Source organism: Haliaeetus albicilla, chromosome 4 (assembly GCF_947461875.1).
Source record: "Haliaeetus albicilla chromosome 4, bHalAlb1.1, whole genome shotgun sequence".
Classification (NCBI taxonomy): domain Eukaryota; kingdom Metazoa; phylum Chordata; class Aves; order Accipitriformes; family Accipitridae; genus Haliaeetus; species Haliaeetus albicilla.
Window position 1 is genome coordinate 11,834,946 of NC_091486.1, and position 13,870 is coordinate 11,848,815.

Genomic DNA, 13,870 nt, shown 5'->3' on the forward strand with positions numbered 1-13,870 from the left:
TGAGTCAGGATCCTTTGGGATTTACTACTTTTGCCCTGGCTGTTTGTTGACCGAGGCTCTTAACTCTTGTCCAGTTACTTCTTGTCTCTTCCTTGACTTCAAAGAAACCATCTTGGAGAGAGAAAAAGAAATCCAGTGCAAAAAGCATCATGATGAGTTGCAGCAGGGGCGCTACGTAAAGAGCCTTACTCTCCCCATCCCCAGCTCTGGGAGATTAAATGGAGTGAAAGAGGTAGTGGAAGAGTAGTGGGGCTACAGAGGGAAGAGAAAGGGGTGCAAGACCCGCTGTCGTGGACATCAGCCCTCCCATCATCGCTGGTGCGGGTTGCTACGGCAAGTCTGTGCCTAGAGCTGCAATATTCATGATGTGACTGCATCACTCGTCTATGTCCACACACTGCGTGGGGAAAATGACATGCTGAGTAACATGAGACGCTTAGTACATGGTATATAGGCAAACAGTATTTCAATATGACCACAAGCAAGGCAGGGCATCCAAGAGCAGAGTGCCAGGCACACTGTGGGTTGCATCTCCTGGAAAGCAGAGACTTGGGCAGAGCTGCTAAGGGGCCTAGCAGGTAAAGAAGAGGTCCCCAGCTCTGGCTTGTAAGGCTAATATGGTCCCTGGGTGCATTTAGGGGGCATGGGCAGGCAGAAGAAGGGAAGTTTTGTTATCCCTGGGCTTGCGACATCTATTTCTGGGAATCAGAAATCAAAAGGGTCAAAGAGAACCTGTGAGCATTCAGAGAAAAGCTGCAATAACCAGGGAGACTCAAAGATCTCAGTGCACTTGGCTTTATTAAAGGCAAATGAGTGATTTGACGGTGAGGAGGAGAAATGTGATCATATAACCTTTTCCAATCTAGCAAGTAAACATCCAAAGGCTGGAATTTGACACTGGGATAATTCGGACCAGAAAGAAGGTGAATGTTTTTAATGGCTGGGGAAATTAACTTTATGAGCATCTGACCCAGGGCTGTGGTTGATTGTCTGTCACTGAAAATATTAAAATCAATCTTGGATGGTTCTCTAAAATGTAGCTCCAGTTCAACTATTTGATTTGAAACTGGAATTAAATTCAGGGAAGTTCTGTGACCTGTATTATGAGGGGGAGGTCACAGTCACATTGCTCCCTGCTGCCATCAATATCACTTGTTATTGATGCTGGAAGAGCCATAAAATTCTGAATCCAGCCAGAATACTAGTGATCTCTCTTGGTTTACTATGATATTGCCAGCCTGTCCTAGTGGACAATGTTACATGTTTGTCCTTCTTTTCTTCCTTCCTCCCCTTTCTGGGCTAAGTGTTTCTGAAAATACAGTCACTGGCTGTGCCAGAGGGAAAAAGGCATCTGGTGTGCTGGGAGCAGCAGAGGAGGAGGTGAGGGCTTTGCTGCTGCTTATCTGGAACGTCTGCTGGAAGCCCCCTCCTCTCCCCGCAGATTTCCTTGCACTTGCTGAGGTTAGAGAACACCCGAGCTTTTGGCTGTGGGATTTTCCTGTGGTGAGAGAGCGAGAGAAGAGGGCTTGAGAGCTGCTATCTCACCATTTTTGAGCATATCATGTTTGAGGAGAAAAAAAATTCCATGAGCATTTTTGTTTTCACTCAACAATCTAGTTTTATTCCCTGTGGAGTGTGCTGCAGGGGTTTCCCAGACCCCTGGGTGATGTCTTGCAGACCCCCAAGGGCTGCTGCATGTGCTGGCCCTGGCTTGTCCCTCTGCCCAAAGCGACTCCATCCGTGTCACTCGTACTCAGGTGTTTGAGCGACCACCTTCGCTGCCTCTGCAAAAGGCAGATCTGCAGGAGCTCTGGTGGGACTGTCGCTGAGAAAAGCGGTGATCTTATCAGTAATCTGAAGCTCATAATTGTATGTCCAACGTATCATCACCTTTGCTGTTCATCAGAAGGGTAGTATAATTTTTCTCAGATAATTCAGGTGATCAGATACCTGTCCATAAGCACAGAAATTATTTTATTTTGAAGCGATGGTTTCAGTTTTTCACCAACATTTTGTACATAGCAGTTTTCTGGGTTATTTAGACCTAGTAAATTTAATTTCTATTCTATAGTAAAGTATGATATTTCAAAATTTGATTTAGCTCCAAATTTGAAAGAAGAAAAAAAGGTGACATGAGGCAAAACATACCACACCACTTTGGGTTACCCCAGCTGTGTTTGCATAACATTTTGTTGCAATCCTAACATTTAAAAGTAATTAATAACGTGCATCAGTGCTAAAGTAGCACTGCTCAAATGAGGTTTCAAAACAAAAACTGGAGACGCTCGCAGGTTTTTACGCTGCTGTTTTGTGGGAAGCTGTACGAGCGTGCAGCGAGTTTAGGTTTGGGCAAGAAGAGTTTCTGCTGGGAATTACGTTACCAGCTGCCCCACCCTGTGCCACGCTCCACGCTAGCTCTGCCGGGAAGCCCTGAAATGGTCCCGTCAAAGCCAGCTGGAGGTGAATTTAAGTGCATGGTGTTTTGCCTAAACCAGAGGAGATATTGCATCACGTCAGAGTGCATCGCGTTCCTGCTGTGCCAGCGGCCCAGACCGGCTTGTCGGTCCGCAGGGTTGTTTGGGGTGAGGCTGCCGTGGGAAGCGGCGATGGGAAATGCCTCCCCGGCACCACTGCGCGGTGCTCATGGCCCTTCTCTCGTCTGTGTTTTTAGCCTGCGAAGATGGATATAAGCTGGAAAACGAGACCTGTGTGAGGTATGGTGCCTGTTGTGCCCTTCTCCTACCCCGCTGTCCTTCTTAATATTGCTGTGGCGACCTGTTGGCACAACTAAGCCGCTGAAACTCCCTGTTGTTTTCTGTCACCAGCTGCCCGTTTGGCTTAGGTGGATTCAACTGTGGAAACCGTAAGTACTGAGTTTTGTTTCTTTTAATCTCCGCAGCGTCAGAAATGGGAAATTTGAAACAAGTAATTGCAAATAACTATGTCTAAAATGCAGTAGGTACACGCTACTCTTGTCAGTGGTTTTTTTTCCCTTCATTTCTGTTGAAAATTATTTTCTTGACCTTCTTTGACAAAGTTGACTTAATATTATCTCCTAAGGATAGGCAATCTCCTTTCTCCGGATAGTCTGTCACGATAGAACATATAGTGGGCACTCTTGTAGCAAGATATTCAAGTTGAATCCATGAAATATGATTTGAATTATTCTGCTCTGTCAGTGAAAGAAATCCATTCCCTAGGCAAACAAGAGCTTGTTCTTCCTTCAGCAGGACATCACCCACTCCATTCATTTCACTTGAAAATTTAAGGCAGTATTGCTTACAGAGGGAGGGAAGATGGGAAATAAACAGTTAATCCCTTTGCATGAGGACTGTGGATATGTTTACATTAGTATTTACAACCACATGGCTGTTTCTAAGTGAATCTTTTTCTTTCCCATCTGTAGCGTATCAGCTCATCACTGTGGTGATCGCGGCTGCAGGAGGGGGACTTCTGCTTATCATGGGCATAGCACTGATTGTCACTTGCTGCCGGTAGGTACTGCCACCAGCCCTGGCTCGCGTGGTGTCCTCTCAGTGGGTTACACCACACTTAGTGCTCCACACATGAACCCTGAAGGACCAAAACATAAGCGAAGACATAGGATAGCTGAGCAAGTGGGTTAATCAGAAATACTGAAGTATTACCTTGTGCTTTCATTTGGGGCATATCTTTTTTTGCCAGCAACCAGGCTAAAAAATTGAACTGGGTGTCTCTTAAGGATGCACCTGGCAATCATGTCCTCTAAGGGTGGAGAGGCAAAGGAGCTCAGAGCTGTAAGGCAGCCAGGGAGCAGTCTCCAAAAATGCAAGCTAAGTAGAAAGGAGAAGTTTAGGCAACAGGAGGGGTTGCTGGCCATTGTTCAAGTGGTGTTTGAGTGTATTTAAGGCTATTTTCATTTTCCTTTATGGACAAGTCTTGCATGCGCTCTCACTCTGTGTCTCTCCCTCTCAGACGCATGCACACATGTACGCATGTAGTTCCCATACCAGCAGGTAGCTTCGGACTAGAGGCAAGATGTTCTTGCCAAGGAAGCTCTACTTCATGATTTATATAACATGAAAAGGGCTGCCTTGCAGTAGCACTCTGTCCTCCCCATTCCAGCCCCCAAATTGAGAATTTCAAAGCTCTCCAATTAAAGTCAGCAGCTGGATTTATCAGTAACACAGATGTGGCAGTGGTCTGGTTGGCACAGCAGCGTGTGCTCGTTCCCGCGTGTTTTGAGCCAGGGGGACGCCAGCAAGCCCCAGCCAGGAGGTATGATGGCCAGTACACCTCCAGGCCCCAGAGTGCAGATCTTTGCAGGGATGGACTGATCTTCTCATGAGTCCTGGCCTTTGGCAGGTTATGTGACTTCCTGGAGGGTACTCTGAACTGGAAGTGTCACCAAAGTCCACTCGTACAACATGGTAGTCATGTAGGGGCATTTGGTGTCATTCTGACCAGCCCCTTGCAAGTCTTCCTTCTTAGGGATTAACATCGTGCCTAGAAGTGCTGTAGTTAAGCACTTGGAGACTTGAATAGCATGGGGGCTCCCATATGTTTTCCTTTCTTCCTAGATATCTGTGACTTTTTCATTGACTTGGGTGAACACACACTAAGAGACAACAGGCGTAAGTTGTAACGGAGAGGTTCAAACTGAATGTAGGGAAAAATTCTTTCACCAAGAGGATAGTGAGGCAGTGGAACAGGTTGCTCAGAGAGGTTATGCCATCTCCATCCTTGGAGATTTCAAATCCCACCAGATTAGGCCCTGAGTAGCATGATCTGACCTCATACCTGATTTTGCCTTGGAGCAGAAGATTGGACTATAGCCCTGCTGAGGTGATCTTTGTTCCCAGTCAAGGTTCATAACAGGAAATAAATATCCTGAGATCATATCAGAATTGCATACAAGATAGCACGATGAGTTGTATGTTTTCACTTACCTTCATTCTTTTATAAACAGGAAGAATAAAAATGACATAAGTAAACTCATTTTCAAGAGTGGGGATTTCCAGATGTCACCATATGCTGAATATCCAAAGAACCCCCGGGCACAGGAGTGGGGCAGAGAGACCATCGAGATGCAGGAGAATGGAAGCACCAAGAACCTGTTGCAGATGACAGATGTGTATTATTCGGTATCTATCTGTAGCTTAACTATTACCCCTTGTACCTCATATAGGAAAGGCACATTCCTTTGTTTTTGGAAGTACAGATCCCTTGCCTGCCAAAGAAAAGAGCAAAGCAAATTACTTCCATAGACAGCAAGGCACTGAGAGTCCTATGAGCTCTAGCTATTACACGTGGTGAATATCACAAAGAGATGTCATTAGGAAGAGTGCTAGGGAAATGTCTAGGAACATTTTGGTAGATGCCCCAAAAGCCCAATCCTAGAGTAAGAAGGATAGTTAAAGGTTTTTGGACGGACTGCTAGGGAACCCTGTGGGTAGTTTTCTCCCTTCTACCACCACTGATGATGATGGAAGGCTGAGACCTCTGCCTGCGGGACTTCACCCCAAGATGGGAAGACGCTGGTGATTGAGGACTCCTCTTTTCTTCCACTCCTCCCCTCTCCAGGGTACGGGCCCCTTCCTGCAGCAGGAAGGGTGCATAAGGAGCATTCCTTCAGCTCTGAGGGAACAAGTGGCAGGGAAGAAGCGGTGGAGGAGTAATAGGCTGTGTAGGGCACAGAGAGACGCAAGCACAAGACCTGCTGTCATGGTTAGTACCGTCTGCTAATGTCTGTATCCAGAGCTGTGATGCTGGTGTATCATCTGTCACTAATCTACAGCAACATACTGGATGTACCTAAGGTGTGTGCCCGTCACTCATGTGAGTGAAGGTTGCAGGATTTCACCCAAATCACACATTCTGGACTCCTGCTTCCCAGAGCAGAGAGCAGCGAGCAATACTTTTTTTTCTGGCTTGTATTTTAAGTTTTCCAGTAAGCAAGTTACTGGGTTGCACAGCATGAGGGGAGATAATCCTCCTTCCTGCTTCCAGTAAGAATGAGAGATTTGGAAATGAAAATGCATTTCCTAAACATTTTTTAAGACTTCTATTACGCTGGCAACTAGAAAGGGGAGCTTTTTAGCAAGCAGTAGGTGATGAGGGCTTTGCATGGATCTGCTCTGTAACAGATCAAACCAGGTGGCTTGATATTGTTTACTGGGTGAAAGGATTGTACAGTCTTGGTCTTAGACATAAAAGCTCCTCAACCAAGTGTCCCCAGGAGATTTGCTTAAGTAAAAGAAGGGAAGAGAAAGGAAAGTTGGACCACTTTGTATTTGACCTATAATTCATGTGCCTGTTAATGGGGAGAGAAGTGCTCCCAGGTAATACTCAAAGCAGGAGACTAACTTTGATTTTCTAGAAGCATTTCATTAAAGGATGGCTCTGGGACAATATCCTTTTCACGAGGGTTGTTTCAATACCTGAGCTCATCAGCACAATTCTCTTGGATTAAAAATTAACTGTGCACTTAGTCTGCACTTGGTGGAGTCAGGTAAACTTCAAGTCTGCTAATTGGCAAGATGTCGAAACAATTGCATCAGAATCATCCCTTCAGGCAATGCATAACTCCCACAGTAAAAATCATTCTAGGTTATAGAGATCATTAGTGATCACGTTGTTCCTTCTAGCTACTGAAATAACTGCTGGGAAAGGTGGTAAGGCTGTGCCTGAAGGAGGATTTGAGTGTGAGAGTAAGATCCTTTTTATTTAATTTTTTTGCTAATACAGCCAACTGGACTGAGAAATCCTGAACTGGAAAGAAACGGACTTTACCCTCCCTACACTGGTTTGCCTGGATCTCGACATTCATGCATCTACCCTGGACAATACAATCCATCCTTCATTAGTGACGAAACCAGAAGAAGAGACTATTTTTAGCAGGGAGTGGAGAGGGAGTGGAAGATTGACACAGTTTTGTGGCCCTTGATACCCAGGTACAATCTGTCTCCTGGGCAGTTCAGCCCACATCAATCTTACTCTTCCCATTTAACAGGAAGGACTTTGAACTTCATGCCGAGTGTTGCTGCCCTGACGAACGGTTACACTTGCTGAGCAGCAGAGAGAAGGAGGAGGAGGGAATGGCTCAAGGTGCACATCACTAAACGACCCAGGTGGAAGTTAACACATGTACTCCGAATTTGTTGTGTACTGCTTCTTCACTCTTTACGCTACATGGCAAGCATGAATCAGTACAGGCAGATGAACTGTGCCCAGCACTCTGCATTAAATACCACTAGGGAATGTTTTGTTTACAGATCTTGTTCACTGTTGACTGTGCTTGTCTTCTTAGCCAACCTTCATGCAAAGATTCACTGTGCAACTGCTTTTGGTAGGGCAAGTTTGTCCACTCCTTTTTACATTGCTGCATTGCTTTCTGCTTCATACACGACAGCGAAGCTGGCTTGTCTTCCAGCCCTCACCTTTTTACTGGTAGAAGTTCTCCAAATGGCTGGGTCCTTGCTGAAGCCTGGTGTCTGGCAATGGCTGAATTCATGGGTTGATTGTCTCCAAGGAGTACAGGAAAGTTAGTCATACTACTGCAGTTTTAACTGAAAAAAGACACAGTTGATCCTATGCACCACTTTGAAAACTTCCTATATATAGGGAAGAATCCAAGTATGTTGTTGTTTTGTCAATCAACATTGTTTAGAAATGATGCCACTACACATCGTCATAGTGCTTCCATATAGGATCTCATGAGGCTCTGTTTCCCTGCAGGGATTTAAATGCCTGTAGAAACAGCAGTATAATGTTAAATAATTGCTCACAGAGAAGAAAAAGACAAGCTGGGAATTCAGCATGCTTCTTATGAGGAATCTGGGAAGGAGCAATAATGCTATAGCGATGGCTGGGCAGGTGGAACCTCAGTTCTGGGCACTGCAGGTGGGACATAGTTTTGAAGCCTCCACAGCCCACCTCGACTTCTGTAGGAGCTGTGGAGGCTTTCAGTACATTGGAAAATAAGGCTCGCTGCAGTCAGGAGCAAAGATCACTTATGTTGAACTGTTTTGCTTTCTTGCATCCTAGTTTTGAGTGATTCAGACCAAGCAGATTTTGTCACCTAGGTGTGTTAATTCATATTAATCACCACAGCAAAAGCTGAAGAATGTAAGTTACTACATTTCTCACCAAAGGTCAGATTGAAAGCTCATGGACTGTGTTCTGACCTGAGCTAGGTGTTGAAAGAGATCTTATTAATGAAGTGTATTTATTACTTATCTTTACTGCAGTGTTAACCTGAGTCATCCAAACCCTGTCCGCATACAGGGTCCAGATACAGGTCCTTCCCCTGAATGTGACTGTGCGTTTAATCAAGGTGGCTGCTTGTATGAACATAAGTAGCACAATTCCTTAGGCATTAACCCACCATCTCTGTAGTGCATACATAAGCTGGTTTCACTGAAGGACACATACATGAGCTGGTTTCACGGAAGGGCACATACCCTCTGATATTCCCTTTTCCCCCACAGTGCTTGAAAAGACACAGTGCCTAGAAGTAAGTTCATAATGTAGCTCAGCTCACTGAAGCACTAAGGACCATGGGATGTGTCCCCAAAAGTGCCTAGCCCCAAGTGAGTACAGCAGTTCAGATGCTGATGTGTCTCCCCAGAGGTAAACCTGGGGTGATGAGGAGCCCTCCATCAGGGATCAGGTAGTACTTGCATCCTGCAGATGCTGTGAGTCCTCAGATCCTTTCCCAGCACTTCGAATGCTGTTGTGTTCCCTATCAAAAGCGAGCAACAGCTACTCAGAGGGAGGGGAGCTAGCACTAGGCAATCATCAGCTGTGTGGGCTAAGAGGTTTCTGGTCCCTGCTCACATTTACTTCTATTTTTTCCAAACTGCAAGGCAGGAAAAGTACCACAAATGGGCTTGAGAAGACATAGTTTGGTGCACCAGTCATAGCACACAAACACAGCATCTTTATGCCTCACCCCTTATCTACTATGTAGAAACAGCCGTGTGAGCTTGCAGAAAAAGAGATCTTTATGGATGCCTAGGGCAGTATCCTTTGCAGTTACATGATCTTATGGTGACAATGCATGCAACTTCATGCCTGATCCATAATCAACCTTGCAGGTGGTAGTACACAGCTTATCTCAGGTGTAGGGAAGAAATGAATGGATGCTCATGGGAAGTACAGCTGCCTAAAGAGCTATATTTAACACAAACTCTAATTACAGTATCCAAAATAGTCTAACAGGTAAAGCACAAGAACTAGCTGTTCCCTGCACACTGATCAGTGTTTCCAGTCCCTAAATGATGTTCTTCTCCCTTTCGTTAGCAGCCAATGTCTTAATTACACAGGATCCATTGCATGATGGGAACTAAGGGCTTGGCCCTGCTGTGCTGTGGTGTCCTTCAAAGAGGACATTGGCAGGGTTGTTTCTGTGCAGGTGAGTTGCCTGTGTTTTTGAGAGTGTGTAGGACAGAAAGGACTGCCTTTCCCATGGTATGGAGGAGGGTTTTGTCTGTGTTACAAAAGGAAGGAGGAAGCTGGGATTAATGCTAAATCTAAATCCAAAGCAAATAGATGAGCACTGGGCTCTGCCCCTATTTACTAAAGCAGCTTACCAAAAAGGAAGAATGTCCCAGCCATGATGGTAGGATTTAACCACGTGCCAGCATTTCATCAGGGAAGAGTTTAGGCACATGCTTATAGGCAAATAGGTTTAATTGCTTGGTTAGCAACTGGGAAATGTTCCTCTGTGTGCCAAGTACAAACGACAACGTAAGAAATATCAACTCACAAATGCAGATCAATCCTTCTATATAAAGAGTAACATGGACTATATGAACAAAACTCCTGGTCTGTATCTCACAGCAAATAGCAAATTGCAAGGCATTTGAGTGGAAATGAGATAGGACTGTTCCTAACTTAGATCACACAAAAGTTTGCAAGTAATTAATTTTCTTTTCTTAATGATCTTCAAATTCTTCTTAATGCTGTATATGGAGTGAAACGGTCTCAGTAAACCCAGCAGGATTTTCTGAGTGAGGACCGCAAAACTTGGCCTTTTCCAGAAGAAAGAACTTTATTGCACCGAAATTTTCTCTCTGCCAGAGGAGGTAAACATTGGGAAATTTCTTATGAGAATGTATCCGTTGCAACCTGACCTTCATTTGATAAGAAAGGAGTCACAGAGCCAATGCATAATCCACAGGAGTAGGAAAAGTCTTTCCTGACCTGCAGTACCTTCTCTGGGTGTCCTCGGCCCCACTCAGCAGGCAGGAGAAGATTTAGGCAGGAGTCAGCAGCAGGGTGAGTGCAGGTGCTTTCCCACGCGGTGGTCCAGGAGTTCTTTGTGGAGCTGGCATTATTGAGGGTGATTCAGCCCCCGGGTCTCCACCAGCCCAGCCTCTCCCTCTGCTGCGATGCTTCCATCTTCACCCAAGTCCCATCGGCACCCAGCTCCGCTAGGGCGGAAGGGGTGGGTGCAGTGCAGTGTGTTTTGCCACAGTTTATGACAGTTATTTTACTGCAATTATTTATTACCGCATCCCGGCAGCTATGGGCTTGCCCAGCCGCAGCAGGGATGGGACCTGTTTCTGTGTAGCTTGCCTCTGTTAAAGCTGCCACTGGGATCCTCTCCGTCTGCTTCTATCTCTGCCATAAACTAAGCACCCTCTGGCAGTGGAGTGGGGTTTGTCGCTCGTGTTGGATGTGAGAGGGGTCTTCACATGCCCTCAAGCCCACTTTCAGATGTGGATGCCTCTCTGTTCAGTACCTAACTCCCCGTAGGATGTCTAAATAAATGCAGCTTATTTCTCAGACTATTTAGATTACTTTTAGCTACCCAGAATTTCAAATTTTGGGCATACTGGATGTTTTTGCCGAGGGGAATTGCTCTCTACTGTCCAAGAGGATAAGATAGAAGTTGCATGTTTCTTGTAAGGAGGGTGCAAGTGGTTCAGCCAGATGTGGGGAAAGGAAGAAAAACTACACCAACACTGCACAGAAACCGGCCTTTGCTCCTGGCTGCTGTGGAAAGCTAGGGGAGCAGTCAGCAAGGGCCCGTAGGCAGTTGTGTGGGTGTATGTTTGATTAACTTTGGAAAAAATGCTAATTCTGTTGCTTGACAGGAAAATATGTGGGAGGCACATGTTTGCTGCTATGGTGCTCTGCCAATTGTGCTGACAAAAGCCCCTCACCCACAGAAATACCTCCAGCAGCCAGCCTAGGAGAGGCAGCCCCAGTGAACAGAGCAGCAAAACGCAAATTTGAGGGATCATTCAAAAGGGAGGCTCATATGGGCAGCCTTCCTGTGTCCCTGCCATGCACCACTGCTTGCCCTGGCCAGCCCTCCCAGCTGCAGTGGAAAAATCAGGAGCCTTTTGCATACTGTTGAAACCTCACAACACTGAATTGGGCTATACGAGATAAAAACAGGACAGGGGCATTCTGATGCCCTTTGGCCTCCATATTTAAAGGATTAGGTAACACAGCAGCATTGCTGTTGTGGTATTTCCCCTAAGTCCCACTGTCATGGTCATGTATGAAGTCACCCCTTGTGACCAGCCTTCTAAAATATATTTGCCCCCACACTGAGCAGTAGTAAAAGGCTTTAAAAAATAGCACTAAATTGCAATTAGAGAGAGGCATTTCTCATTGTGAAATTGTTTGCTGGGACCTGAGTGAGCAGCAGAGAGGATTTGGACATTGCTACGGACATGCCAAGTGCTTCCCCAGGACTTGTCTCTAACGCTGGTCAATGACCATATCCGTTCCAAATCCAGCTGGACTTCTCATTCCCTCATAGTGATGTTTAATCTTTAGCTTTCTTCCTTAAACTAACAAGAACGGATGCATTTTACTTAAATGCTCTTCCTATGCTGACTAAAGTTTTTTCCTCTTTACCCACAAAGGACCTAATCCAGCATCCATTACAGTGACCAGGGTAACTCTCCCATGGACTGTAATGAGATTTTTCTTTTAGGCCTGAATTATTCCACCACCAGGGCCACCTGTGTGTAGTACATGCTTTCCCATGGCTCTGTGTTCTGCCTATTTCTGTGACACTGTTGCTGCCTTTCTATGTTGTATTTATTTTTTAAAAGTATTCTTATTACTGTAGCAGGACCTGTATTATGTGAGATTGAACAAAACAGGTTCAAGATCTGAAACACCTTCCTGAGAAGAGAATGAATGTGAATTTTGTGTAGTTGTTTTACTGATCAGCCAACCTGTTTCCTATCGTGTAAGATCTTCTAGGGATGTAGAGGTGCTTCCTGCAGTCACAGATAAGAACTACTCTTCAGTTCACTCTTACTTGTCCCTTCAGAAATGAAGCAAGATCTCCCAGTTTCAAAAGGGGTATGTGCTGTGTGCTTGTAAGATTTCAGGAACTTTGCAATGTGTTTTTAATTCTTTGTTCCCTTGAACTGCTGAAAATGAAAAGCAGGACAGAAATCCATGAAAGGGTAAGAAATGGAAAAAAAAAAAAGAAGAAGAAAAGAATGTGCTTATTTTGCAGAAGTAAACGTCTAAAGCAAGTGTGGCTTCTGTACTGGAAGGTTGTATGTGGGATGACACCTCTTCTGTGTCTAGTTTGTGTTGAATGTGCCTAATACCCTTGTTGAGGGAAAACCTAGAGAGGGTGCCTGATGTTCCTCAGAAGTAGTATGTAAATGCTAAGTCCCTTGGTCTTTATTCTGGTAAAATGCTAGAAGGGATGGGAGTCTTGCTTGGGTTAATGACTGCAGCGGGTAGCTCCCAGATCTGCAAAATCCTATATGGAAAAGTCCTGTGGAATACATTAAAAACTGATCACTTCTCGTGAACAGTGCCATAGAATTCACCTGCCATAAAAGGTCTCCACTAAAATCTGCTAGGATGGGTTTATTTTAATGAAAAAAAAAAAAAATCCCAACAGAATAAATACTTAATAGTTTCCCTTTTTAAAGGAAATTCTGCTAAACTCAGTCATTTGTTTTAAGCCCTGTTAAATTCTACAGGACTTTCTCCTAACAGAAGGTCAAACTTGGTGTGTAAAAACTTAATGGTTTATTTGAGCAGCTTCCAGATTGCAGTAGTAAAGCTCAGCTTTTGTGAGCTCTATTTCGAAAGATAAATCTTCAGCATTTGTTTGTGCTTCTTTTATCAGCCTGGCTGTAAACCTGCTTTATGTTCTTGACATTGCCCTGTTCCCTTCCCTGTATCTCTGAATGTTTGTTTCCAAGTTGCTGGGGTTCTGAGGACATTTTCCAAACCAGTATTATTTAAAGTTGTATCATATTTTCAGCCTCCACTAATTATACAGTACTGTAGTAGCAAAATATAATTTTTAAGGATTGGATTATTTTTTATACCTGCATCCAATATTATTAAATCTGGCGTTCTAGTCAGTATTATAAAAGGATACAATAAAACTATGACTATTACTACGTCTCAGCTTTTTTATTGTCTTTAACTTCCCCTGTAAAGAGATACATACGCAACTTTTAGATGGTTTTAATTATAATTAGAAATCTAATCTAGAAAATAAGAAATTTTATAGTTCTTTTGTTCCTCTGGTGGTGCTTGGTGATTGAATAACTAAAATGAAAAGCAAAGACGAGATGGTTATGTTCTGTTAGTTGTGCTAAACTAACTTCTGCTCAGCTGAAATACAAGTTGTATTCTGATATGTTTATTTCAGTAGCTTTAAGCAACTCAGTTTAATTTTTTCCTCAATTTAATTTTTCATCCTGCTGGAATTGCAAGAGGATTGGTGAAGTTGTGTGTTTGTGTGTCTGAGTGCATGTCGGAGGAGAGGAAAATCTCAGGAGAGGTTGGTGCAGCAGGGCTGTTTCCAAGGGCAAGGGACTGGACCTGACCGCAGTGAGATCAGTCCTACCTCAGTAAGTGCCACCGGGGACTGTGAAGAATATAC

The 13,870-nt window shown here is 44.4% G+C and overlaps 1 protein-coding gene across 5 annotated transcripts in view; it reads left to right on the forward strand.

Moving 5' to 3' along the window:
* HEG1 (heart development protein with EGF like domains 1) overlaps positions 1–13,379 on the forward strand; it is a 56,251-nt gene extending 42,872 nt beyond the window's left edge. For 4 of the 5 annotated variants that reach the window (XM_069780921.1, XM_069780922.1, XM_069780923.1 and 1 more), the window contains exons 19-23: positions 2,672–2,714; positions 2,826–2,863; positions 3,407–3,494; positions 4,949–5,123; positions 6,727–13,379. In XM_069780921.1, the coding sequence (XP_069637022.1) occupies positions 2,672–2,714; positions 2,826–2,863; positions 3,407–3,494; positions 4,949–5,123; positions 6,727–6,876 (494 nt within the window). In that variant the 3' untranslated portion in view covers positions 6,877–13,379. The remainder of the gene's footprint in view (positions 1–2,671; positions 2,715–2,825; positions 2,864–3,406; positions 3,495–4,948; positions 5,124–6,726) is intronic. The other variant, XM_069780924.1, reaches the window with a different exon arrangement.
* The last annotated feature ends 491 nt before the right edge of the window (positions 13,380–13,870 follow it).